Source organism: Drosophila montana, unplaced genomic scaffold, assembly GCF_035044405.1.
Source record: "Drosophila montana isolate Dmon_TW-CO22-7 unplaced genomic scaffold, ASM3504440v1 contig_3733_1, whole genome shotgun sequence".
In the NCBI taxonomy this organism is placed as follows: domain Eukaryota; kingdom Metazoa; phylum Arthropoda; class Insecta; order Diptera; family Drosophilidae; genus Drosophila; species Drosophila montana.
In genome coordinates, this window is record NW_026998620.1 from 9,800,493 (window position 1) to 9,828,355 (window position 27,863).

The window sequence follows — 27,863 nt, forward strand, 5'->3', positions numbered from 1 at the left end:
TGAAAAAGAAGATTAAACACTACAAAAAAAAAACAATTGAAATTTTAACTGTTTTTAATTGTTAGATTTGAAATTCAAAACTTTACATATAAACAATAAACTTATTTAATGATATGTTTAACTTGAAAACGCTAAAGACATTAGCTGAGAACGCTAGCAAGCAAGAAGAAAAAATTATTTTATTTTTAATAAATGTTATATGAAAAAATTTAAAAAAAAAAGAGACGTAAAACTCATATTGTAGAAATAGGAAAACAAACGACAAATAAATGTATTTATATTCAAAAATTGCATTTTCTTACAACTAACATTTGCTTCAGACTGTAAAGCAGTTAACAGTAACAGCGCCTTAACATTTGCAACCCCGAAAGAGAGTCAAAGACGCGCCAATGCAAAAACTTAGAGAAAATTTCCCATTTTTCAGTGTCATTTGACAGAAAAATCGATTCGTTTTCACACTGGGCCATTCTGGGCAGGCAGTTGGATAGAAATCAGAGTACAAACCAGCCGAGTAGCGCGACCGAGATGACCCACTTTTCGGTTTTCGCATTCAAAACTAACTGCTATACCAAATAAAATTGCAATTTTTTTCTACACTAGCATTTAGTTAAAGCGCGTTGTATATCATGTAAAACTTAAATCCGTTAACTAGTGTAAACTCTATGCATTTATGTAAATTCTCGAAGGCTAATGTGGATGTGGAAATAGGCGACCTGAAAAATCAGCACTTCCCACAGCAATCAAAAAGCAGCAGCAAAAAGGTTCGCTAAATGTTCGAGTTTTCGTTTTTGAACTATTCAGTAAAGCTTTAACGGGTGTCGCAATCTTGTGCATTTTGATAATTGAAAACAAAAAGTTGGTCAAACCAGTCCCGAAATTCAGGACGACCACTGAAAAACGATGGCTGCCAGTGGCAGTGGCCTGGCGAGCGAACGGGCATACGAAAAATTTCGCTGTACACCAAATGGGGAAAATGTTTTCTCAGCAGCCGATGAACTCGCCCCACTGCTGCTTGGGGCATGTGTAACGTGAAATGTTTGCATTGTTCTAACGAAAAGAAGAGGATTTTGTAAAAAAAAACAAACAAACAATAATTTATAACGCGTGTGTAAACCAAAAAATTGAAATTTGAAAGTTTTCTAACATTTAATTTCCAGTGTTAAAAATTGCATTTTACGAAATGGTAAAAGACATAAAGGGTGATGTGAAAAGTAAAAGTGTTAGCGATTGCCACTGAGACTTCGGCAGTGGCATATCGATGAAACGATAAAAAAAAGCTAGCAAGCTAACGTAAAAGTTACACACATTCACACACACACACACAGCGAGGGTATGAATACAATTTCATACATTTGTGGGAATGTATGTGTGTTAATGTTATGCTGCTGCATATGCTAAAATGCATAAAAAGTAGCTCAAATTGTCAAACTGCATATGTGCAAAAAGAAGCGCGCACACACTTTGAACGGTCAGTGGAAGTGGAGCACGGCAGCAGTTTGCGGTTCATAGGACTGCGCGTATACATATGTGTGAATGTGTGTGAGTTTCATATTCATAGTCGCAGTAACAGCCGCAGTCGCAGTAGCCATGATAGCAGTAGCAGCAGCAGCAGCAGCAGCAGCGGCAGCGGCACAAGATAAATGAAAAGTGCCACATTTTGCTTTTGGGGGCGGTTTTGACACTTGGCGCGCAGCAGCAGCAACAACAACAGTTAGCCCGCGTGGGTGGCGTAAAAGTTGTTTGCTGCTCTGCGTGCGTAACAGAAAGCACAATCAGTTATGTACAAATATATACACATACATATGTACATAGAAGCCGTGAAAGAGTGAGGGACCAAGAGCAGCGGCGGTTGGGGGCAGGTGTTTGCCATGCGGTTCTCTTCTGTCACTCGATGTGCGTGTGTATGTGTGTGTGTGTGTGTGTGCATGTGTTTGTGTGTGTGTAAACAGCAACAGCAACAAAAATAACAGCCAAGTCGACTGTGCCTAAACGCTGTAACAACTATTTTTGGATTTATTCGCAATTTGTATTTCCGTTCATTTATTAGCATTGTTGTTCTTTGCTGTTCTCATTATATTCCGCTTAAGTATGTAGATTTATAAAACGTTTTCATTATTGGCAAATGCAACGATCTAATGTCACGCGTTGCCCAAAAAGAAAAAGTCAATATCCGCGTGTGTGTGTGACAGAATTAATCGTGCAGCATGTTCCGATTTGACATGTGTGTATCATTCAATGGCATATTTTCTAAAAAAAAAAAAAAGAAGTAAGAGATGGTGGCACAATCGGGGCTCGATTTTACACATTTCTTCCGCTTTGCCCAAAAAACTATGCTACATTTTGTGAGTGTGTGTGCTTTTGTGACCCGCATGACTTCTGTTCCCAGCACCATGTGCTATGCGAGTGTGAGAGAGAGTGTGTGTGTGGCTTGTTATAAATAGGCAAGATAGTTTTTGTGCTGTTTGGCTCCTCTACGTCTCTTTAGATTTTTTTTTGTGCTATTGAGGTCAAACTGTCAGAAGGATAGTGAACTTTATAAAATTTCAAAAGCTAAATTGGTTAACTTTAAAGAGGTTTTTATGTACACACAAGTAGCTCCTGTCAATGGGGGCGGGTGCTTAAAGTTGATTAAATGTGTTGTATTGTGGACCACAAAGCTCGTCTCTTAACTAACTAAACGGACTGAATATAGTCATTTCTGCTTCTAGCTATATATTCTCATTGGTTTATTTTAAAGAATGTTCTTGTTTATCATCCCAATATTTCTATATTAATGACTGTTTGTCCTTACTGACTGACTGCCCGATGGACTGACTCATTTGGTAATTGACGCATAGCTCAAGCCGTAAGAGCTAGAATGTTGAAAATTTTACTCTAGTTATCTCTCGAATATTTCCGGCCTTATGCTCATTTTCAAAGCTCTACATAAAAAGAAAAATACTTGTCCTTGATTTTTGAAATCCACGGGAGTATTTGTATTTGTTTTCTATTCAACCGACTTCAAAATTATTTTCAAATATTTATGAAAATTATATTTAAAATTAAATAGCAAATATTTATATCAAAACTTTTAAGAATATACTTGGTCCAAAGTCAAGACAAATCTATGCACGTGGTTCAGCTCTGAACTTGTATTCATGTGCCCTAAAAAGTATGCAATGAAATACATATAAGGCGAGTGCCTTCTGCACTCAGTCAATATGCAGAAAAAACTACTTTCTGCTCGTTTATTTTGAGCTAAAGCGAGAAACTTAAACCATATGCAAATTTATTGGGCTTCTCGGAAAACTTCTGTGCCACGAATTTCAATGCAACTGGCAAGTTCATAACCACAACGTTCTGTTTATAATTTTATTTTTTATTCAAATTGAAGTACACCAAAAGTAAACGTGCCAAAAACCAAGAACGTTTTTAAACTACTTTCAAGCTGGCAGCAGTTTAAATTTTAATGACCCTTCAACTTTGCCCTTTGGCCTTTGTAGTTTTAATTAGGAATATTTTCAGTGTTTGCCACAGACATCCATCAAATTTGCGCATACAACACATAAGACACACATGAAATGGAATTAAGCCCATGTGAATTTTCCATTTAATTTACTCGAATGGCAATTGCCGAAAATTGGGTTAATAGACTGTAAAGTAGCGTCAGGCTGCAACCTACATTCAATTGGGATTGAGTTTGGGATGTGGGCCAGGCAGAAGCAATAAGACAGCAAAGAGGAGAAAGAGCGGGCGGGTCGTGTGGCTAATCCGTACTCGGAGAACTCATTAAAATTTAAAACAGTTGCCAGCAGCTGATGTTGCTGTTGTGTCTTTATTTTGTCTGTTGCTCATCTACTTGTGCCAACTAAATATTTAATTGTTTAACTGAATTCTTAAGTTTGTAGACCTATTTGACCGTTTATGTTGAGAATAAACGAAATGAATAGCACTTATTGTTATGTACATGACTGGGGATATACCTAAACAGACATGACCAAGATACAGATCCTCGTGCTCCCACTGTTGACCATCAAGCAAATTATGAAAAATACTAGTGAAAAGTAAAGAAAACCCTCCCACACGCATAACGCCCACTTCATAATCATAATTAAAAATTTTTGCGGTGCCCAGACATAAGGACAAACAGCGCTGTTAACCCATTTACATGTCGACCGTCTGTTAACATGATGCCATTGCGCATGCGCCAGTGTTGGTAAATTGCAATCTCTTGCTGGGACTTTTACTCACGCATCATACGCTCTAACCAAAGCTGGGGAGCACATAACTCAATCACCGAAACTCGCGCCCACTCACACAACGCACAGACAATGCTGCCATCTTGTTCGCACACTCAAATTGCTGTGCATACTTTTGCAGTTAAGCCAAAGCAATAAACGACATTGTTGCTGTTGTTGCTGCTGCTTTTGCAGTCGTACACACACACACACACACACACACACTGTTTCATGGGAGCAGTAGCAGAGACAGTCGGAGCACTGTGCATAACAGCAACTAGTGGCCGTAATGAGACTTTGCTGCTGTTGCGCTTCGCATTTGACTGCGCTCCGCTGTGCTGCACACACGTCTCATTATAACGCTATCAGCAAAGTATACACACACACACACATCCACACTTAGAAAACTGTAGTGAAAAAACACAGTTACTATAAATAACTGCAGCTGTCTGCTCAACTAATTGTGCTGCATTAAGTTCTTCAGGCTATGATTTGATTTGATAAGCAAAATGTTGTTAATATCTAGTGTCTAGTGCTTCACTCAATGGACAGAAAGTACATTTTGAGGTAAGCTATATCCTTGATATTTGTCAAAGAACATGCAATAAATGAACCTGAGAGCTGTTGCTGGCACCACCGGAAGGGCGGCAAGTAAATGTCACAGCCCACCTGCTGGATGCTGTCATGAACGCCCACAGATGGGCGGGGCATCTATCGACAGCAGCATCAGGATAAACCTTGTCATTGCTTTTAAATGTCAAGGGGAAACACGGGCGGGGTAGATAAAACGTCAAAAGTGGTTTCGTACAACATCGCCATCGACAGATGGATGCAGCTCTATGTGGGTGGCGCGTGTGCTTGTGGAAAAGTGTATTAAAAAAATCATCGCTGCGTTTCGTATCCATTTTACTAAATTTCCCGTGCACAGCATAGACCGCAAAGTGATGCAAATTGAATTTCCTCAGCGATTTATTATTGCATTTAAAATCCAATATAGCTCTGAGAGCCACTAAAGGAAATACAGCCTGTTTGAGCCGAGCACTTCAAACCAACATATTCCTACGATTTGCACTTTCATATTCATTTGCGACTTGTATCATTTGCTCTTTGCCCGTTGCATCGTTTTTCTGTTGTCTAGACAAACTGGCGCGTGTCTAATACCCTGTACCTGTGGGTATCAGCATAGTCTTAACAAAGACGAACTATATAAACTTAAATGTGGTTTGTGCTTTTTGAAAGAGAGATTTTTTTTCGATATACTATATTGACGGTATACTGTATTAAATCGGCTGATTATACTGATTAATGTATGTATATACTTAATGGGGTCGGAGATGTCTCCTTCTATGCGTTAAGCATTTCATGACAAAATTATAATACCCTCTAAGAGGGTATTAATATACAGACGGCATTATCCGACTGTCTGTTTTTCTATGCAAACTAGTCTCTCAACCTTAGAATATACCAAATTGCATAGGAATGATCGGTAGAAAATGAATTTGTTGTATGAAAAACTAGTTTTTTTTCTGGATAACCAACACAGACACTTATAAGTTTCAAGATCAAGATATTAACAACATATTCATAATATACTTACCATTTAACTTTATGGGAAAAATTAGTTTTTGTATGCACAAGTTTTCTGATTTTTAAAATATCTTGACCAAAATCCGTTCGTTTGTCGTCTGTCCATATTAACAAAATTTTGTCAAATATATACGCATGTCACGTCAGATAAATTATTAAGATTATAAGGTTCGTCCCCTGGGACGTGGAAGAGCCTAAGTTACGAAATGTAGAATGAAGACTTAGAAAGATCAAAACAATTAATAAATTAGGCTTGCTCTTAGTTCTTGTTGGGCTGTGAAACTGCAACATTATTTCCTGTTTGCCTTATCTTAAGATATTTTAATAATCTATAAAATTACATAGAGCTTAAGCCTTGATTAATGTCAAGGGATTGATAAGAGGGTATTTCAATATTTGTCAACTTTCCATTTTTGTACTTGTTCCTCATACCACAGTTGTTTTTATGCCGCCACGCGCCTAACATGGCGTATGAGTAATACAATTGACTGTATGATACATATGCATGTGTGTGTGTGTGTGTGTGTGCGTGTGCGTGTGTTCCTGTGCGAATGTGTGTGCTTGCAATGGCAGACAGTCAAATCAAAGCATTAGATTGCAGCAAGGGTGAGACGATTAGAAGAGAGAACGTTTAGCATATCTCACTTGCACGCACGGTTACGTGGCGTATACGTAATATGGGAAATAACAGGGTAAGCTCTATGAATGCAATTTTAAATCAAGCACATGACCATTTGGGAAGTATTTTTGAATGAACGTGACGTTTATTGTGTGTCGGCCTCGAAATGCGGTCACAACGGTAATTAACCTAAAGTTCAAAGTTCAAAGCGCACACGTTTGCCAAGTTCTGTGTGTGGCCACGTTCCAATTACAGTCAAGCAAAGCAGTTGACCCATTTCTATAGCTTTTCAACATAAATAAATAAGGCCAAAAACGAGCAATAACCCTTCGTTTGCTGCCACCCACGGGGAGATTTATAGTTAAGATCGGAGCCCAGATTGAGAGACGTTTGCTTTATTTATTCGCAGTCGTCGCAAGGGCAGCCACAGCATGCCGTACGAGTCGATGCACCATCATCAGTCGGCGGCCGCTGCAGTGGCCGCCGGCGTAGCGCCAAATAGCGTGCTGGACTCGCTCAGTTTGCAGCTGCGCGATGCGGAAATGCGACGCACCGAGATCGAACGGGCGCACCAGGTGAGTTACCACCTCCCATGATTTATAACAATCAAGCTTAAATTTCGTGTGCCTCTTGTGGCAGGAAACTCTGGCACAAATACGCAACCTGAGCGGCAGCGCACGTCCCGACACCGAGGCGGTGGAGAATCTGCAGTCACGAGCTCGGGAGCTGGAGAAGAAGGTGCGTAACCTGTGGCAAAATGTGCCAATGTGAAAAATGTTGCACACAACTATAATTCTATTGTGTTTGCTTTTAGGTGGCGCTGGAAAATGTGCACTGTGAGGAGCTGCAAATTGAGCTGACGGCCGCACTTAAGTCCAAGGCATCACGTGCAAATGCTTCCCATATGGGCAGCTGTCCATCGTCATCGGCCGCGACATCCCAACACGGGCCATACCAAGGTGCAAATATACCAACATCGGCTAGCAGTTCCACCGTCACATGGGCACCGACAATCAGCCACCAGGACCAAGGCACCGAGATTGATATAATAATGGCCAAGATCGAACAGGTAAAAATACGTTTTGAATAGTTGACTCAGTTTTTGTTTATATTGTCGAGCATAAATAAGTTAAGAACAAAGTAACATTAACTGCCCCTTACTGCTGCGCCTCTGCTCATTGAAGCTGCTCTCCCTCCATTTCACTTATGGTCGAGTTGTCTGTCGACTGACATTCATAGCCGGACGAGAAACAAGTCAGGAAACTTCCAAAGCTATCCGAGCTGCTGGTGTCCGAGTCCAAGACATCGCCAAACTCAATCTGAGTGCTGGTCTCGGTTTTTGGCGGCAGGCCCTGCTTGAAGTAGTCCTTGTCAGTGGAACTCGCGAAAATCTGTAGCTTGCGGCGCATCTCTTCATTGTCTTTGGTCAGCTGCTGAATAATGCGCCGATTCTCTTTGCTATTGTCCTCCTCCAGACTGACACTGTGTATCATGATTGCAGTCATCTCCTCCAGACGAGCGTCCAGATTGTTTACAACGTTCTGCAGCTTGCCAATGTATCTTTCGCGCATATTAAATCTCTCGCAAAGCATATTGCCCTTGCAGTGCTCTTTGTACTTCTGCATAATTTGCTGAACGCCTTCCCGGTACTCGAACACGGCTTGCTTCAGCTCGGCATTCTCAAGCAGCTGCTGGATACGTTCATTGTCATTACAATATTTAACCAGATTTTTTAGTAATTGATCATCCTGCACTCCGCAACAGTCGATGAATTTCTGTTCCGCATTTTGACTGTCAGCCAACAGACATGTTGTCTTCTGTAGCAAATCGTTGAAGTCACCCGAAAGCTTCTGTGCCTTGATTATCAATCCAGTTACTGCATCCTGGACCTGGCTCATGTTGTACACGTCGAATTTTAATATTTTAGGCCAACTTCAGATCTCTTCCAGCTGTCGAAAGCACTGACAATGAACAGACACGAACAATTGCTGCCAGCCCTGTAGTAAAGTGATTAGTCACATCGACTAAATCAACTCTCACTTAGCCTACCTGGATCGTGTCCGAAATAACTAAATAGTAGTATAAATAGCAGTTATATATATTTGATGACTTAAGGTTTAAAAACGGTTCCGTTTGAATCAAGTTAAAGGAATTGGTAGTCAAAGAACAATTTTTACTCTGACCCTGAAATTTAATATGCCAAAATCTACATATAAATCTTTTGAACATGTTTGATTTCAGGATAATCGCGTTTTGGCCGAGCTGGAACAGCCGCGAACCTCAGCGAGCGCCAGCATGTCAGCGTTGCCGCACAGTTCCATGATGGGCATGGGAAATAGCGAATTTAGAACCATATCAAAGAGTGGTAAGTCGGCTTAATACGTTAATACTCTAGGAAGTGTGTATGTAATTCATGGTGGTGTTCGTAGAACTCGAAGAAGAACTGAATCGATATAAAAGAGCAGTATTGGGCAGCGCATCGGGCGGCGGTGTGTCAGCCCTATCGTCCGGCTACTCGAGCCTGCCGCAATCGCTGGCCTCCACGCTGGGCAATGGGGCCAGCACCAGCCTGAGCGGCACCAGCGTTGGCTCGCAGAGCGTTGCTGCCACCGCCGGCATCGGCGTCGGCGGTCTTTCATCCATATCGGCCATGGTGCCCAACTCAATCAGCGGCATATCCTCGAGTCTGAGCAGTCAGGCCATCCAATCACTGAATGCGGCTGCCTACGGGGGTGGCCAGAGCTCCGTTGAGAAGCTGCTGAGTGGAACTAGTGGAATAACTGGCATTCCACCATTGCCGGTAAATATTCACACGATGAAGGCTATGCCAACGGCATTAAGTCAGGTAAACCAACTATTTTCAATTGCAATGAACTACAAGCAACAAAAACGAAAACCCAACAAACAATTATTAAATGCAATTAAATTAGCTATTTTAAACCAAGCAATATCGCTTTTAAGCCTGGCATACGACATGGCTTTGGCTCTCCTTGGTGATCATCTGCTTCAAGTAGCCTTCGTGTTTGTTTATTTGTTGATCATCAGTGCTAAACCAAGAGGTATTGCGACTGCCGCTCGCCGTGTAACTAAATCACATTTTGTGCTTTGTTGTAGTTTCATTATTGAAAATAATTACATAGTCACATCCCACATACCACATATACATACATACACACAGACCAACACACATTACATAGCGTTTGACATACCTACTAACACATTAACTTTGAGCAAAAACAAATCTGGGTATTTCCATGTATTTCCATTACTCATATAATTACTTTTAAGCTAATATTTATGGAGCAAAAAAACTCCATGAATATTTGCATATCTGTGTAGTGTGTTTAGCAATGTAGTCTTCATATTTGCCTTTTCAAATTTCAATTGAATTGTTTCTGTTTTATGTTGTTAACTATTTCAAACGCATGCATAAAGGTTTTATGCACAATTAATTGTTTATTCAATGTTAAGACTTTAGTCGACCTATATTTGTTATGTTTAAATGATTTAAAATCCGAAAATATACGTAAAAATATTGAATAAAATAGAACTTTTACCTTCGGATCGCCAAACATTAAATATCTTTGCAGGTATATATGGCAGATATGCGGTATATTTCTAAGTTTACTTATCATACACAACAAAATAGAAAAGCATCTTTCGAAAAATTTCATTTCATGCTTCCAAAGGGAGGTCAGATACTAAGCCACATATTATTTAGGTCTTCCTAGCTGGTAATGAGGGAATGTTGTTTATAAGAATTCTATTTATGATTTATTGTTGCTAAGTAGTAAGAATGTGATTTTAATTGTTAGCTCTAGGAGCTTAGCCAAGTTCTTGTTTGTTAGCTTTCTTTAGATATCAAAACCAAAAGAGTGTAAAACAAATACTCTGTGTTCGATCGGTAATTCCCTGGGGGGTTCACTTTTTAGAATAAGACGTATCTCAATTAAGATAGTTTAAGACAGGCTAAGACAGCTTGCATAGAAACAGATTTAGAAACAAACCAGCTTATCGTCCAGATCGGGAAGACATACCTGATGAGTTTGCGAATGCCTTTCTCAATGCGTAACATCTTTAGACTCAAAACAATAATATCCACTGCGAGAGTAGTCAAATTGTATAGAAGAATCTTTGCATGACTTATTACTGATTTCACCTATTTAAATATTTCACTGATATACCGAACATGCCTCATAGCCCCATCTCTTCCATGCACAGCACACTATATATTTACATATTTAACCAACTGAAAGTACAAATATCAAATTAAATCTATATCAAAAAAAAAAAAAACGCTTTTCGTTTCGATGTTTAACTGCAAATACATTTTTAATGGAATATTTTTCATGTCAGTTGCTTTGAAACGGCTTCAGTTCATAAATCAATTAATATACTCATATCCTATTTAACAAGTTCGTCTGCGCCGTTATTCACAACATGTTCAATAGAGTTTTCAAATAAGTTCTCATAGCTAATATAATGCTGTTTCTAGTTGGCTTCTTCATATATATTGACCAATAAACGTGTACTTTGTGATCTCTTTTCCCATTTTATGTGCTCTTGTCTCTCTCTCTCCTTCTCTCTTTCATTCTCTCTCTTTCTCTCTGTATTCTCTTTTTGTCTTTTTGTACAATAACTCGTATTTCGATTCGTTCTCTTCCCTCTCTGCTGAAACTTGCGGTTTACCTTGCAAACTATACGAATCCTCTGCAATCCATGTGTTTAAATGTCTCTCTCTGTGTGTGTGTGTGTGTGTCTATGCAATAACTATCTTAACCCCTAAAACGCCCACCTATACTAATACACTAACCGTCAACAACCACAACAACAACCAAACACAATGTTAATTGACAAACCAAACCCAAAAAAAAAACTGAAACCAAAAATCTTGTCAAAACAAACTTGAAATTGAATTGAAATTGAATTTGAAATTGAAATTGAAACAAGAAGCGCGGAACAATACAACTGTACAATTTACAGAGCACAACCATGCCCCTCCTGTCACTGAACTCGCATAATCTGCCGCCTGGCGGCTCGACCAGCTACTCGGCCCTGGGCCTGAGCGGCGGCAGCGGCATGGTGGGCAGCTCGCTGACCCATCCCACCATGAGCAATATCAACATGCTCGACACGAGCGCCCTTCTGGGCCTGGGACCAGTCGGGGGTGGCATAACGGGCGCCACTTCGCTCTATGGCCTGAGCGCTGGTGCTGCCGGCGCCCTTGGCAGCTCGTATGGGCCACCATTTATGGATGCCGCCTCGAGCGCCTCGTATCCATTCACATCGGCTGCGCTGCGACAGGCCACCAAGATGAAAATGCTGGACGAGATTGATATACCGCTGGGGCGATATGGCAATCGCAGCTCACCATGCTCACCCATTCCCATGGGGCACAGCAGCTGGGGCCTGGACGACTTTACCGATGGTCTGGGCGCCTCCATAATGCACAATCGCAGCGGGCTGGCGCTGGGCGCCCTCGATCTGGACAGTGAGTATAGCTGCGATAATTGGCCAAAAGTGAATCGTAAATGGCATCTCCTCTCTCAGCTCGCAACCACGCACTGAACGGCGCCAGTGAGCCCCAGGTGGATATGTTGGACATACCGGGCAAAGGGCGCTGTTGCGTCTTTATAGCCCGCTTTCCCTACGATCCGCCAGAGTAAGTGACCTTAAGATTTGCCACATTTTCATAGCTGAACTGGATTAAATATCCCTTTCCAGGGAGGCTGAGGGCGAGCTTTCACTCTGCGCCGGCGACTATTTGCTGGTTTGGACCAGCGGCGAGCCGCAGGGTGGCTATCTAGATGCGGAACTATTGGACGGAAGACGCGGCCTAGTGCCCGCCTCGTTTGTGCAGCGACTTGTGGGTGAGTTGCAGCTCGAAAGCCCACTCCAAATGGCTGCATTTTAATGGCGCATCCTCCTTGAACAGGCGATGATTTGCTGGAGTTCCATCAGGCGGTTTTGTCGACATTGCGCGACGCCGAGGATGGCTCCATGCAGTGCGACACAACGTCGCTGCCTTCCTTGCCGCCGCACAACCCATTGCTCACACACACGCACGAGGATCTGGCACGTTTGAGTGAGACGCACACCGATCTGGAGCACGACCAGGATGACATTAGCGATAATGGTAACTAAATATTGCCTATATACTAGACTCTATCATTTTTAATCTTTTGATTTGGTTTTTGTGGCCATTCGAATGCGTCGCCTGCCATGGCACATGTGAGCATACCAATTTTTTGTATACCCTAAATGTAGAGACGCACTGGATTAGGCTAGACACAATTAAAGAATCGAATGAAAATACTTGAAAACGAATACAAACATATCTCTTCTTCTTTTTTTGCTTTGCTCCCATCAGTTCCAGCTCCGAAACACTTGACGCTGGAACGGCAGCTGAACAAGAGCGTGCTCATTGGCTGGTCACCACCAGAGCCGGTGGGCTACAATCTGATCGATAGCTACCACGTCTATGTAGATGGTGTGCTCAAGGTCACGGTGAAGGCCAACGAACGCACACGCGCTCTAATCGAGGGCGTCGACTCCACGCGGGTAAGCTCACAGTCAAGTAAAGGTATCTTTCAAGGATCTCATATATTTATGGACGTATTCTTCTTTCTCAGCCGCATCGCATTAGCGTGCGGAGCGTTACACAAAATCGTCAGACGTCCAGGGACGCCGCCTGCACAATGATTATTGGGCGAGATACTTCGCACTTGGGCCCCTCGGCGGTGCGCGCCTCGCACATAACGTGTTCCTCGGCGGTTATCTCGTGGCTGCCGGCCAACTCCAACCACCAGCACGTGGTGTGTGTGAACAATGTGGAGGTGCGCACCGTCAAGCCGGGCATGTATAGGCACACAATAACCGGGTTAGCGCCGAGCACCCAATATCGGGTGACAGTGCGTGCCAAACATTTGCGGGCCGTTGGCCAGCACACGCCACAAGCACCGGGCAGACCCGGGCAGGAGGAGGCACCTGGCGCCTATGCCGATTTTCGCACACTGACCAAAGGTCTGCCCGATCCGCCGCAAGACATCCAACTGGAGGCTGGTCCTCAGGATGGCACCATTCTGGTGACATGGCAGCCGGTAAACAGACCTACGTCCACGGGGCCTGTTACCGGCTATGCTGTGTACGCCGATGGTAAAAAGGTGACGGACATTAATTCCCCGACGGGCGATCATGCACTCATCGACATTGGCAAGCTGGGCGTCTTCAATCCTCGGGCCGTCACCATACGCACCAAATCTCGCGATTCACAGTCGGCGGACAGTGTGCCCATACTGATACCAAGTGGGTGCAGCAATATATGAAATCGAACCGTGAATCCATTAAATCTTTGCTTTTGTAGACAACGTGCGCAATGCTGTCGCTCGCCGGGGACCAAATCAAATGGGCATGGGTCCGCAGTTGCCGCAGCAGGGAGTCCATGGCATGCCCGGGCAGCAACAGCAAATGGGCATGCCTGGGCCGCAGGGCCAGATGCAGTCGCATATGATGGGTGGCCAGCAGGATCACACGCAATACGATCCAAACCAAATGCAGCAGCAGCAGCAGGGCATGCAGCCAGGCCAGCAGCCGGGCCAGGCCCAGCCGGGTCATCAGGTTAGTGAGTGCGCCACACCCAAATGCCAGCTGCCGACCATCCAGATCTACATATATGCGGATCAGTTGGCACTGGCATTCACTGTATATAAATACTATATGAATAATGTTCTGTGAACTCGTTTTCTTTATTATTTCGAAATGCAATTGGTTACGAGTTTTCCAAATTTCTATTTAAACAAACACCCATCTTCCACGAGATTGTACATAATGTTCTACGCGTGTAGATACAAATCGTACTCCATCCGATTTTGAATGCTTATCCCAATACCATAAAAAGAAAATCCTTTTGATTTGTATATACATATATACTGCTCTGCTCCATTCGAAGCAGCAAATGATGGTATGGGAAATTTCAAAATACATACATATACATTATATACTTAACCAACTTATGTTCAGTTGTTGTTTTTGGTTGAAACTTACACAAAACTTTCGAGTTCATAATGGATATTTTAAAAAGGAAAAGTATTCAATTTATCTATCAGCTACATACTTTCTATATCTTTGGTACTCTATTCGAGATCTATTATGAATTGCCTTTTTCTACTTGCTACTTTTCTACCTCTCCTCAAAAGACTGAACTAAAATCCTATTTTCTATGAATTTGTTTGCAAAATAACCACATTATATACATACACTATATGATATATTAGACAAATCGCACAAAATTCACACACAAAATTTGTAAAAATTATATATATACCCTATATATATATGAAATGAACTGTTGCAGAGAACTGTGAGAAAGTAATGCCAACGATTATATCTACTTATAAGAACCAAAGCAATTTGAGACCTACAACTAAATCCCCCCACCCGAAAAAAAAAGAAATACGAAAAGAATTTGTATGTATGTAAAGTTATTATTTATTTAGTTGATATTTAGGTTATGTGGACAGCGTATGCAGTTTTATTTTGCTAGTGTTTGTTCGAATTTTGAGTTGGGTTCATGATCTTTTTGAGTACAGTTCACAATAGCATGCTCCAAAATTGCTGCCAAATGCAATAATAATTAATCAATTTAATTGAGTTAATCAGTTTAAACAATAGAATTTAACATACTTCTATAAGTATTTGAGCGGATTGATTAAGGAGAACGCAATGCAACGAACAATTTTAAACAAAACAAGTTATACATATTCATTTTCATTATATGAAACCAATACTGAAACGATACCGTTAACCCGTTACCGAATACCATACCGAATTGAATCGAATCGAATCGAAAAACAGCCCGACGGAAGCTCCGGCTTGTTAGGTGGCCTGCTCGGTGGCCTCTTCTCGAAACCCACACAGAGTCAAGTGAACCAGAATGTAAGTTATACTGACAACATCTCTCACCTACCCCCATTTGTATTAAATCACACACCAACACACACCCTCACACACACACACACACACACACACACATAGACATAAGTTCAACTGTAATACCTTTGCCTAGAGTAATACTCTTTTTCATAAGAGTTCGCTGCATTTTTAGTCATACTTATGCCAACTTCTATAGCTTAACAAACTAATAACATATATAGTATGTACGAAGTAGAATATGCTTTTTCTTAAGCTTAAAAAAACAAAGTTAATGCTAAGTGCAATTACTGAGTTACATATTTTTTAACAATTTATAATTCATAAGTGGTTTTTTTTTAGCAATTTGTTTTTTTTTTTTTTCAATTTTATGAATAATTGCCTTTGTCTAAGGCAAACTTTCGCCTCTAGGAAAGTACGAAAAGTCGTGAATGAAATTGTTAAGATACTGCATGGTTAGCCAGGGGATCAAAAAAGTATTTAAATAGCTTAACAAAAGTATCTGAATGGTAAAATTAATACTCTGAAAATTAGTTTACCCCAAGCGAAGTTCAATTATGTATATTATTTAAATGAAACTTGCTTCCGAATAGTAAATAATCGACTGCCTGTTCTGACTGTGTTAGTCTCAGCGCCATCTATATGCAATATCAATAATAAATTTGTAATATACAATTTAAGTACATGTATGTAAGTATTGTGATAGAATAGTATACAGTAGGTTTTCATAATCGCAGTTCATATTAGAGACATGTGTTTACAATCAAACATACATATATACAACAGTTACAGGAACAAACCAAACATCTACATAGTTATTTCAACTCAAATTCGTGCTTTCTTTTTTTCTGAAAAACATTTAACAACTAGCTTCGTATTTGCCTTTGACCTATCAGCCATAGACTTTTGATTTTCCAGCTGTTTGTATTTAGCTCCTGCTTAATGCGCCTTTCTTAATACACGCCTTCCTCTACACACACACACACACACACACACAGACACATACGAGTACTGTTTACCTAGTATATACCATATATATTCATATAACCTCTTTAGTTGTGTCGAGCCTTAAAGCCATACGCAGACGCCCGCACATTGCTAAAGAAATTACCTGTCTATAGACAATGTGAATGAAAAACAGAGTACAAATTAAGAACAAACTTTGCGACAATCTAAAAAGAAGAAACGCTAACAAAATTTCAAATTCATTTAAATTAATTCAAATTCATGCGCGTGCTATCCTCGGTCGATTATTTATCGATAATCAGGGCTATCAGCCGGGCGCACCGCAGCGCGGCATGGTGCCAGGACGACCCCAGGGACCACAGCAACAGCAGCAACAACAGCCGTACGGGGCGCAGGGGCCAATGGGAGGACCCCGTTTTCGTGGACCCGTGCCGGGACAAATGGCAATGCAGGGTCAGATGCAGGGCCAGATGCCGGGACAAATGTCAGGACAAATGCAGGGCCAGATGCCAGGACAGATGCCTGGTCAAATGCAAGGTCAAATGATGGTTCAGCAGGGGCCGGGTCCACGCGGCCCACTCAACCAACAGCAGCAACAGCAACAGCAGCAGCAACAACAGCAACAACAACAGCAGCAACAGCAGCAGCAGCAACAAGGTCAAATGATGCCAGGGCAGCAACCAGGGCAACAGCAGCAACAGCAACAAATGGCCGGCGCACAGAAGAAGCCGCGCTATTTTGTGGCAATGTTTGACTACGATCCATCCACAATGAGTCCCAATCCAGATGGTTGCGACGAAGAGCTGCCCTTCCAAGAGGGAGATACTATCAAGGTAAGCTCTTTGTAATTTTGCTGATACACAGAACCACCAAAACACTTTGCAGCCGCAGAGCAAATGCTACCCACTTAGGCACCGGAGCTTGCAGTAACCGTCCACGGTAATAATGGTAACAAATCAGTAATCAGCAATCAGCATCAGATAATCCGGATATCAGCTAATCAGCGCTTGCTCTGAATTGGATGCCGAATTGGAACGAAGCCGAGAATTGGCTGCGCTTGCCGCTAATTGAATGAATGAATCTTGTGCATGTTTTTCCTTCGCCAATCCTAAGTCTGCCCCACCTTACAGTTGAGATTGTTATAAATACGTTTTAATACCCATATTAATAATTACAAATACAACTACTTACTTAACTAACTGTAACTACCAATACACCATACACCCACCCATACACTAAGTAGACGTTGTTCTCTTCTCTCTAATAGTTCCATAAATAACCGTTAAGTTAGCAATATGCACTCTACATCTACACTACCAACTAGCCATTATGAGTATATGCCCAGCTCCTTGACTGTCGGCCTTGCTAACACTCCTCCTCTCTTTCACGCTCTGTGGCACAGGTCTTTGGTGATAAGGATGCGGATGGCTTCTATTGGGGCGAGCTGAGGGGTCGTCGAGGCTATGTGCCGCACAACATGGTTAGCGAGGTGGAGGACACCACCACCCAAATAACCGGCGGCCAAATGCAAATGCCCGGCGGCATGCAGTCGACAACAACCGGGGCTGGCACCGCACAAGTTATGCCCGGTCAGAGCGCTCCGCAGCAGAGCATGCGGAATGTGAGCCGCGATCGCTGGGGTGACATCTATGCGAATATGCCAGTGAAACGAATGATCGCCCTCTATGACTATGATCCCCAGGAGCTAAGTCCGAATGTGGATGCCGAGGTGAGTAGCAAATGGAACAGTTTTCAGCAGCATTCACCTGACTCTCATATATACCCTGCCTACCTAGCAAGTGGAATTGTGTTTCAAGACGGGTGAAATTATCCTCGTCTATGGTGATATGGATGAAGATGGCTTCTTCATGGGCGAACTGGATGGGGTACGGGGCTTGGTGCCCTCAAATTTCCTGGCCGATGCGCCCGACCAGTACAACAATCAAATGGGACCGGGCGGCGCCGCTGGGCGTGGCAGCCTCAGTCAGCGGGGTCGGGGTCAGGGACCCGGCGCTAGAGGACCACCGCCGCCGCCACGAGATAACATGCTGCCCGGCGTTGCTGGGCAACGTGGTCCACAAGGCAAAAGTAAGTAGGCTTTGTGCTGATTAATTTGGTCAACGGATTTTGTGCATTTCTTATTTATTTTGATTTTTTTTGATTTTTTAATTATTTTCCTTTGATTTAATACAATTTTTACTAAATATGATACTAAAACTTATTCGAAAAGCAATTACAGGCTTACTATTTTTGATTTTCACTTCTGATTTGAGTTTTTTGTTTTTTTTTACAAAAAAAGAAGGAAAATCTCAAAGCAAATCTCTTAAAATAAAACACATACACTTTATAAGATAATCAAATATGCAGGTTTTTCAGACTAACTACACAAACAAACAAGCAGGATGATATTATATATAGCGACTAATCTTATGAACTATGTATATGTACTCAACTACAAGATTCCGTTGGTTTTCTTTTGTTCGTAACACCAATAGCATATATGTATATCTACAAATATATATAAATCAGCGAAAAATTAAACACTTATGAACAATACGATCATGCTCCAAAAAGAAACAAACAAATTTCGTGACGACACAAAAAATCTTTCACTCTTCTCTCTATCTCTCTCCAACTCTTTCGCAAAATTTCAAAAAAAAAAATATATATATATATATATAAACCAAACAGTTACAGATGAATAAATACAATTTCTGTTTTGAACGCCGCTAATTTAAAAAATATATATTTATTTAATTTCTGTTATGATTCCGCAGAACTTGTTTATAATGTTATACCACTTCTTTATATATATACTTATATATATATTTAAATTTTTTACTTTGTGAAATAATTCATAATTTCAGCACCTGTCAGTTTAATATTTCAAGAATCCTTTTATACATGTTCTTGTTTTTTGGTTCGAATCGATTTATATAAACCTTATCAAATACAATATATAGATACATAGTTGTTGTTCTTGTTGTTGTATACACAGTCTTTAAATTATCTCTCGCTTTCTCTTTGTTTCTTCTTTTTAGTTTTTTTTAATCGATCCATTCGTCATATACAATTATATTTATATACAATCGAATGATTATTGAGATGGAGCTTTAAGTCTTTAAGAATCCTTCCAAATCACTTAAAAACATAACACTTTTGTTCATATTTTTCCAAAGTACTTTCTTTACTGTCTATACACTTTTTGAAAATTACAAAATTGTTTCTACTTTTGTCTCTTGTCTTGCGTGACTTTCTCTATAGCCTTGCAAAATTTCTAGATGGTCTCTTGCATGTCATTTAAACCAAGTAAACTTAAGTGTGTTTATCATTTCCATTTGACTTTTAATCGGTTTGTCGTTTTGTTTTCGTTTAACCAAACAACTTAATTTGCATAAAACAGAGACTAGTTTCTTGCACCTGATTGTCGAATGAAATGTAATTCCTTAGTTGCTCACCGATCGATTATAGAGTCTGTAAAAACCATCTAGTTTTATGAGACAACGACTGATTAAATATATATGTCAACGAGAACCTGTAAATATTGAACGGGATTCACCGATCTAGTTCTTAGGATGGAATTCTTATTTACCCGAGCACATTACATATGAGTATGTATGTATGTCGCCAACTGTTCGTATAAGCCATGCTGTCGTGTGTGTTTTTTTTTTCCGCAGTCAAGCGTGTGTATCTTGCAGATAAAACTCTTGAAATCGAGTATATATATCTCTGGCCTATTCCTGGTTTCTGTTTCTGTTTCCCATGTGTACGATCTATTTTTGTGTTGCTTTTTTGTATTTTTATCTTTGTTAATAAATTGAATTTGATCTATTTTCATGTTGGTTTTGAATGTTGCCCCTGTTTGTTTGCTATTTAGCCAGTTTGGATATTTTTGATTAAGATTTTTAGTTCCCTAGAGATATAACAACAAAAACAACAACAACACTGCAGGGGCTTAAAGCACATATGAAAATATGATTTTCAAATGAATCTCTTTGTAATCTATGTACATTTCTAATGTAAAATACTAACGTTTAAAGTCCTTAACTTAATTATTACCATATATGCATATGTATGTTTTTTACAATATCATAAGCGCCATAGATGTGGCCAGCCAAGATATATTGTCTATCCTATGTACAATTGTTTTGTTTTGTTCAACAAATCTGAGATGCTGCTCTGTGCAGATTTCTATAGGGATTTATGTTTTGTAAGACCAGACGCCATGCGCAAAAGGTAATATTTATGCTACTTACATACATACATGATATTCATCAATTTTTTTTTAACAAATATAATTAACAAGATAATAATATGTACAATACTTTTAATCAAAATGAAAACAATTTTGTCTCTTGCCAATGTTCCTAGCGATCCATTACTTTTGGCGCCTTTTTCTCCGTTTTGTATTGTGTTTTCGAGAAATCGTTTTGCAAGCAGCCCAAAAATTTCCAATTTCAATGTCCCATAAATAATTTATTTTCTGATATTATTTCAATTGCATTTGGTTTATGTTTGATTTGGACCTTTTTTTTTTAATTTTCCTTTCAACTGCGGTGAATTATGTAAAACAAAACACCACGAAACTCGTTCTCGGACCTACGCGAATACGTTTCCGGTTCAGTATTCTATACGTAAGGCAAATCCTTAACAGGCAGCAGCTGTAACTCAAACTTTCTTTCAAATCTTTGAGACTAGATCTAGTTAACTTCTCTTGTGTTTAATTCATTTATTTTACTTATGTTTTTTTTTTATGTTTCTTAATTGTTTTTTTACTACTACAACTTCTTTCGAATAATTTTTTGTAATGGTCTGCTGTGGTAAATGTGAAGTCTTTATGTTATATTCGTTGCTATAGATGCTCGCCCTGCTTCCCCTACACTGTTAGACAACACGGGCCACCCTGCCCCCGATCACCAAACGCAGGTAAATACTCTTTCTCTTTTGTTTTCTTTTGTTTGAAATAAATACTTGAAGAAAAAATTAAAAAAAAAAAAAGAAGAAACATATTCTCCTTTGTTTTGAAAATAAATGCTAAAAAAAAAACAATACTCAAAAGAAAAAGTTAAGAAAGCGCAAAAATATATATAACCACACCTCATACGCTACAAAAGCTACAGATACTATTATTATTAATACTACTACTACTACTACTACTACTACAACTACAACTACTACAGCTAAAAGTAACTTGCTATCTCTGTCGCTCATTTGGTTTTGGTTCTCTTCCCGAAAACAATCAAGTGTTATACACAAACTCACTCATCCAAAAACAGATGCATTATGTTCCCACTCATACATACGATCTGGAGACTCATTCTATGCAACATCAATAATCGAGTATCTGATACCTAATTCAATCCCATGCCTACACGGTTCATAAATGTATTTGTATATTATGTTTTCATGAATTGATCGTCCATTGTTTTCGTCTCGCTCGCTCTTTCTTATTGCTAACGCATACGTTTCATACTCAATTACTCTGTCTATATATCTATATATATCTAAATATATACTCATTCACTCTCTATATGCTCTGGTAATCCGTCCAAAACGCTTACAGTACAGTACATGACCAAAATTATGCTTATCATATATAGAAGCGATATATGTACATGTTTTCAACTATGTATGTATAGCTAGCAACATGTTCTATAGAACCTCGCCTAGTACAATGAATAAGCCAACAGACCAACAGAACTAACAGAACCAACAGAACAAACATCATTATAAATATCAATAAATGTAAATTTCTGTAAACTAATCAGCATCAATCAAGCAAGCAATCGATCAATTAATCAAACAATTCGTCCGTGTACATTTACCTACATACATACATACATACGTATGATTGTTCAGAAAATACTTAAACTTAGCATATATCGTTAACCTGCATATGCCGCACATATTCTTAGTGTAATATGTAACTATATATGTATATATACATACAAATATATATGTGTGTGTGTATAGTCTGTAAATTGCATTTGCATTGCGGCAACGGCAAATACTTAGCTTCAGCTAGTCTTGAAAGAGGCATCATAGACAGTACCTACAGCACCCAATCATTCACATTTACTTATCTGATTTACTTACTTGATGTTATTCAATTTAATCCGTAATCGCAACAATTTTTTGGCATATTCTGTTTGTTTTTACATTATTTTGCATATTGTTTTTGGTAAATGATTCACTTGGTTTACCTAATTTAATTGATAAATACATACTTTTACACATTTAATTGCTAAAACTTCCTGATATAAATACAGTTTTCACAGAACTTTCAAAACTGGCGCCAATATCGATTAAAACCATTTTTGTTGTACTGTACATTTTATAGGAACATAAACAAATATCAGTTCTAGCTCTAAGGCTGTTTTTTTTATTTGATATATTTCTTGGGCTGGTAACTAGAGAGTGTGTAAATACATAAGTACACATGCAATTGATGAACGCAAACAAATTAATACCAGATACGAAATACACTTGGCCAAACGTACCTATCGCTGATAAGATGTGCTAACCCGTATACATACTCGTACTCGTACATAACCATATCTAAAATATATATTTAAATACTTTTTGATTTCCTTACTGCGTATACGCTACTAATTACATACATATATATTAATTGCTACTATTACTATATGGAATATTGGATGTAATGTGTACAAATTTCTATGTGATTCACTGTATGTGTAAACTATTCGATTTTCATTTCGAATCATTTATGTCGTTCGGTTTTGCCTATTCGTTTTATTTTATGCTTTCATTTCGGTTCGTTCTCTAGTATGCCTTTCTTTAACCTCCATAGCCATATATGATTTCTATGATTCACGAAATATCACAGTCTTCTTTTGTTTTATTTTATTTTATATGCTTTTTTGTTTTTGCGTTAGGCTACTTTTTGTTTTTCTTACAAAAGAAAACACCTAAGGTACGAAACCAAAAAAGAAAACTGGACGCTGATTGCACATCAATTTTGTGGAAGATTGAACACGAATAACTTCAGGCGAAACTTTCGAAAGGGGTTTTCAAAGCATTTTGCATACACATACACACATATACATATACATATACATATACACATATAGAATGGTTAAATCTTATTATTTTAGGTAGTGTACATACCTAGAATTCGCCAATGTCAACATTTTTGAATAGAGCTCTTATGTTATTCCCCTTTTCCCCCCCTCCAACCATTGATTTTTCGGTACATACTTGATTTGAACTTTGATTTTTGATTACTGCAAGTGTTTGCCAGTTTTTTGAGCGTACTTTAAGGCATATTTGTATATTCTTTTTCAATTGAGAAACGTTGCTAGTTCTACATAATTTTCACATTCCAATTAAATGATTTATCACAAATGTTGGCAAACTTGTACTGTCATTCGTTTTGCTTTCATAGAGGAAATCCCAAGAATCTCTCAAATGGAATACACTTTGATCTTTAGATATCAAATTTGCTTTGTGGCGATTGCTGTCAAATGGCAGAGCTCTGAGCAAAGCATATTTGGAATGCACTCTAGAGACTTGAAGATATTTCCGGTATTCGAGATTGTCAACTTCCTTTTCACAGTTTTAAATGAGGTTTGCCTTAGCCTACTATATATATATATTGACATATATCTATATATATACATACTTAGCAAATACGATACGTTGCGTAGTAGTTGATCGTAGTTGCAATTACTAGCTTACCAATCCGATCCCGTTATTTGACTAACTAACTAACTAGTAGGCGCGCTTGATGAAGCTCAGCAGCAACAACCTAGTTTGATTGAAAACAAAACAAAATAAATAAATACGCTAAATTCATGACAATTTTGAGAATGCATTCGTAACATCGTGCAAATGATTACGTATATAATGCCATAAAATACAATTATTTAAATGATTAGTTGCCATTTTTTAAAAGAGCCTTCAATCGTTTGGAACCACTCGACTAATTCGGTATATTTTGGTATATATTCGAATATGGCCAACTTGCAGATGATCGGCCGCGTTGGTAATGTTGGCATGCAGCAGCAGCAGCAGCATCAACAGCAGCAGCAACTCCAGCAGCAGCAACAACAACAACCGTATGGTCAGCAACAGACGCAACAACAGCAACATCAACAACAAATGGGCATGGGACAAAGTGGAATGATGGGCATGGGCCAACAGCCGATGGGCATGATGGGCCAGACACAGCAGCAGCAGCAACCGCAGCAGCAGCAGATGGGCCAGCAGATGGGTCAGCAGATGGGTCAGCAAATGGGCGGCATGGGCCAAATGGGCGGCATGGGTCAAATGGGTCAGCAGCAGCAGGTGCCTGTGACGACGCAGGCGCCAACGGGCGGACTCTTCTCCGGCGCAACTAGCCTGCTCTCTGGTGCTACTTCGGCTGCCACCGGTGGTCTATTTGGTTCGAAGCAACCACCCAAAACGGATCCAATGCAACCACCTGGCGGTGTGCAGCCAACGCAGCAACAAGCAAACGCCTTCGGTGCCCAACAAATGCAGCAGCAGCCTGGCATGCAGCAGCCTGGCATGCAACAGCCGGGCATGCAGCAGCCGGGCATGCAACAGCAGGGCATGCAACAGCAGGGCATGCAACAGCAGGGCATGCAACAGCAGGGCATGCAACAGCAGGGCATGCAACAGCCGGGCATGCAACAACAAGTGCCACCGCAAGCTCAGCCGCCGCCACAGGGGCCGGGCGCCGGCCTGCTTGGAGGCCTCAAGGGCATTGCAGCAGCGGCGCCCGGCGGCGATGTACTCTCGAAAGGCAAAGATCTATTTGGCAAATTTGGGTTCGGCTTTGGCAAATAACCCTGGTCATTCCATAGGGTCCTGTTATATTATTCGTAGATTAGACCTATTATTATGATTATGATTATTGCTATTAATTACGATTACTAAGCTAATATATACATATACGTATACACAATTATACAAAGATAAAGTTAAAAAAAAAAAAAAAAAAAAAAGAAGCAAAAAAACCAAAAGCAAAACCTATGAAAAATCCATGAATTCCCAGTCAACTGTGGGCCTATGTGAACGATGTTGTAATGTTGATATGATAAATGCAACTAATAGAACTAATGATAATATTTTTTATTAATACAATTGATAGAAATATTAATAATACTAAATGCTAAACAGACACAAAAGAAAAACAAGCAACATTCACATCACAAATAACTAAAAACTATTTAACAAAAAACACATAAATTGTTGTAAAATTGATTTAATATACATAAAATTTGCAGTTTAAGTAACTTGATAGCAAAGAAATAAATAAAAAAAAAATATATATATATATATAAATTGAAGATAAACACAACTAACTAAATGATAAAGAAATAGACAAGCGAAGCGTGCTTTATTGCAACTTCACATACACACATTCGACACACATACTAACACACACACATATATATACATATAACATATATGATAATATATATATATATATATATATACATATATACGTCTACTTAAGGGTGGAAGTAAAAATACATATATTATATACATATACATACATTATATTTACAATTATTTGTTAACGCACATTGTTAAATTTGCTACTGTTGCTGACCAGTTTATAAATAAAATACGAGTAAAAAAACAAAAACAAAAACAAAAACAAAACCCAAAAACTAAAAGTGAAATCCAAAACATACATATATTATATATATTTAAAATATATTAAAACCAAAACATAAAGAAAATAAAAAGCAAAAAAATTACACATTTAAATTAAGTCTATAAATCAAAACCTAATTAAACTAAAGGAAAGTTGAGCAATATAGATGGCGCTGGACAAAACCGAAACTATGCAGAAGTACTTATACATATAGAGGGGTTAACGATACGATACGAACCTATACATATACTACTACATATACTACATACACACATGCAAACACACATACATGCATATATGTATACATTTAAAGAAATTCATATGCCTGTTAAGCAAACATCTATTTGGCCAAGGGTTAAATTATTCAGCCGTCTTTCATTGGAGTATAACATGATGATCGCAAGCCTTCAAGAGACTCAGATATCGTCTATCCGATGCAATTCTGATGAGCTAATTGAACCCAAATCCTGCAGCTTTAATGCTTGTTGTTACGTTTGGCAAGACAAACAAAAGATTAACCAAATAACTAAAATTAAAACAAATGCTTAACAACAAATAACACTCAAAGTCGTACATGTGTGTGGTATACAAAAATATAATAATATAAAACATTTTCACAAACACAAAAGTCTAACATACCTACATAATATATATGTATGCATACCATTTAAAGCGGTACATGAAATATGTTTGACAAATTCTATATGAAAAGTTCCAACTGTTTTATTCTCAAATCTACAAATCGAACCTTCCAGCTACTTACTATTGACTATCCATAAAGAGAAACACACATATTTACCTTAAAAAAAAAAAACAAAAAAAAAACAAATTTAAAGGTTGCTTTGCTTAAATATTTAAATGGCATACAGTCTGTTATGACTGTATGCATACCACTTTCCTTTTCATAATTGTCTTTTCTTCTGTATACATGATTCAAAGATGTTTCCTAATGTTTAATAATTGCTTTAGCAACATACATAAAAACCTAAATGAAACAAAAAAAAAAAACAAAAAAACAAAGCAAAAAAAAACCATACAAATTAATTGCGTGCATACAAACAAAATACAATGCGTACCTCTTGCTTTATGAAAACAGAAAGTATAAAACCAAATACAAAAAAAAAAAACACAAAAAACAAAAAACACAAATGAAAATAAAAATATATAAAAATTAAACAAATACAAAAACTATGAAAGTATGAAATGTTTGTAAAGGGCACATGGCATATTATACATATGTATGTGCATTGGCTATGAGAGAAAATGAATTGTGAGCGAATTATTACTTTAATCAAATGGCATTTTCCAGCACTGGAATCCTTCAGACACACACACAAGCAAAACGACCATAGAAACTACTAATATGAATGTTGCGCAACACTCAGAAAAAAATGTAGATTCAGAACTCAACTGTAAATTGTAAACTGGCAAATAGCTGCAGATACATATGTACATCTTAGATACTCATGTATGCATGTACATCAGCAGAAATAGTTAAATATGATTCCAGTCGATTGACGACGACAAAGTGTGTTGAATTCATACTCAAACCAGTATATAAACATATATGATTGATGAAACAAGCGTTAACTTTTCCCACGTAAATAAGTTTTACCTTACAATCAAATCATTGTTTTATTTAGCCACACAGCTGAGAAGCAACAAGATACAAAACCGAAACTTAATTTTACTATAAACTCACATTATACACAGAACAGGAATTGACAAGCAACTTCGGACATCCGAAGCTAATATACCCTTACATATCAGCTAAAGCAAAGAAGAAGACAAATCACATGTGTCTCGCTCGAAATCTAAAAATCCGTTGTTTTTGTAATCTTGGCTAGAATGCATATGTACATATAGTATAGTACGATTCAGCCAAAATGAGGGGAACTTTGCAGTAAGGGTATAT

At 38.9% G+C, this 27,863-nt stretch overlaps 1 protein-coding gene across 12 annotated transcripts; it reads left to right on the forward strand.

Moving 5' to 3' along the window:
- Positions 1-470: 470 nt before the first annotated feature.
- On the forward strand, positions 471-27,017 carry Rbp (RIM-binding protein). Of its 12 annotated transcripts, none has more exons than XM_064694243.1 (19): positions 483-761; positions 6,833-6,998; positions 7,063-7,161; positions 7,238-7,492; positions 8,665-8,788; positions 8,853-9,268; positions 11,377-11,914; positions 11,974-12,085; positions 12,148-12,293; positions 12,359-12,559; positions 12,794-12,984; positions 13,056-13,728; positions 13,787-14,040; positions 15,277-15,357; positions 16,620-17,150; positions 17,720-18,046; positions 18,114-18,405; positions 21,176-21,243; positions 24,310-27,017. In XM_064694243.1, the coding sequence occupies exons 2-19, from the start codon at positions 6,855-6,857 to the stop codon at positions 25,129-25,131; spliced, it is 5,274 nt and encodes a 1,757-aa protein (XP_064550313.1). In that variant the 5' UTR covers positions 483-761; positions 6,833-6,854; the 3' UTR covers positions 25,132-27,017. The 12 variants fall into 12 exon arrangements, with proteins under 12 accessions (XP_064550325.1, XP_064550313.1, XP_064550314.1 ...); XM_064694244.1 differs by having other exon boundaries at positions 11,407-11,914; XM_064694246.1 differs by having other exon boundaries at positions 8,853-9,223.
- Positions 27,018-27,863: the final 846 nt, after the last annotated feature.

Coding starts and splice junctions, on each gene's coding strand:
- Rbp (XM_064694243.1), top strand. CDS start 6,855: ATGCCGTACGAGTCGATGCACCATCATCAGTCGGCGGCCGCTGCAGTG. Junction 7,162..7,237: donor CTCGGGAGCTGGAGAAGAAG/GTGCGTAACCTG, acceptor GTTTGCTTTTAG/GTGGCGCTGGAAAATGTGCA. Junction 8,789..8,852: donor TAGAACCATATCAAAGAGTG/GTAAGTCGGCTT, acceptor TGGTGTTCGTAG/AACTCGAAGAAGAACTGAAT.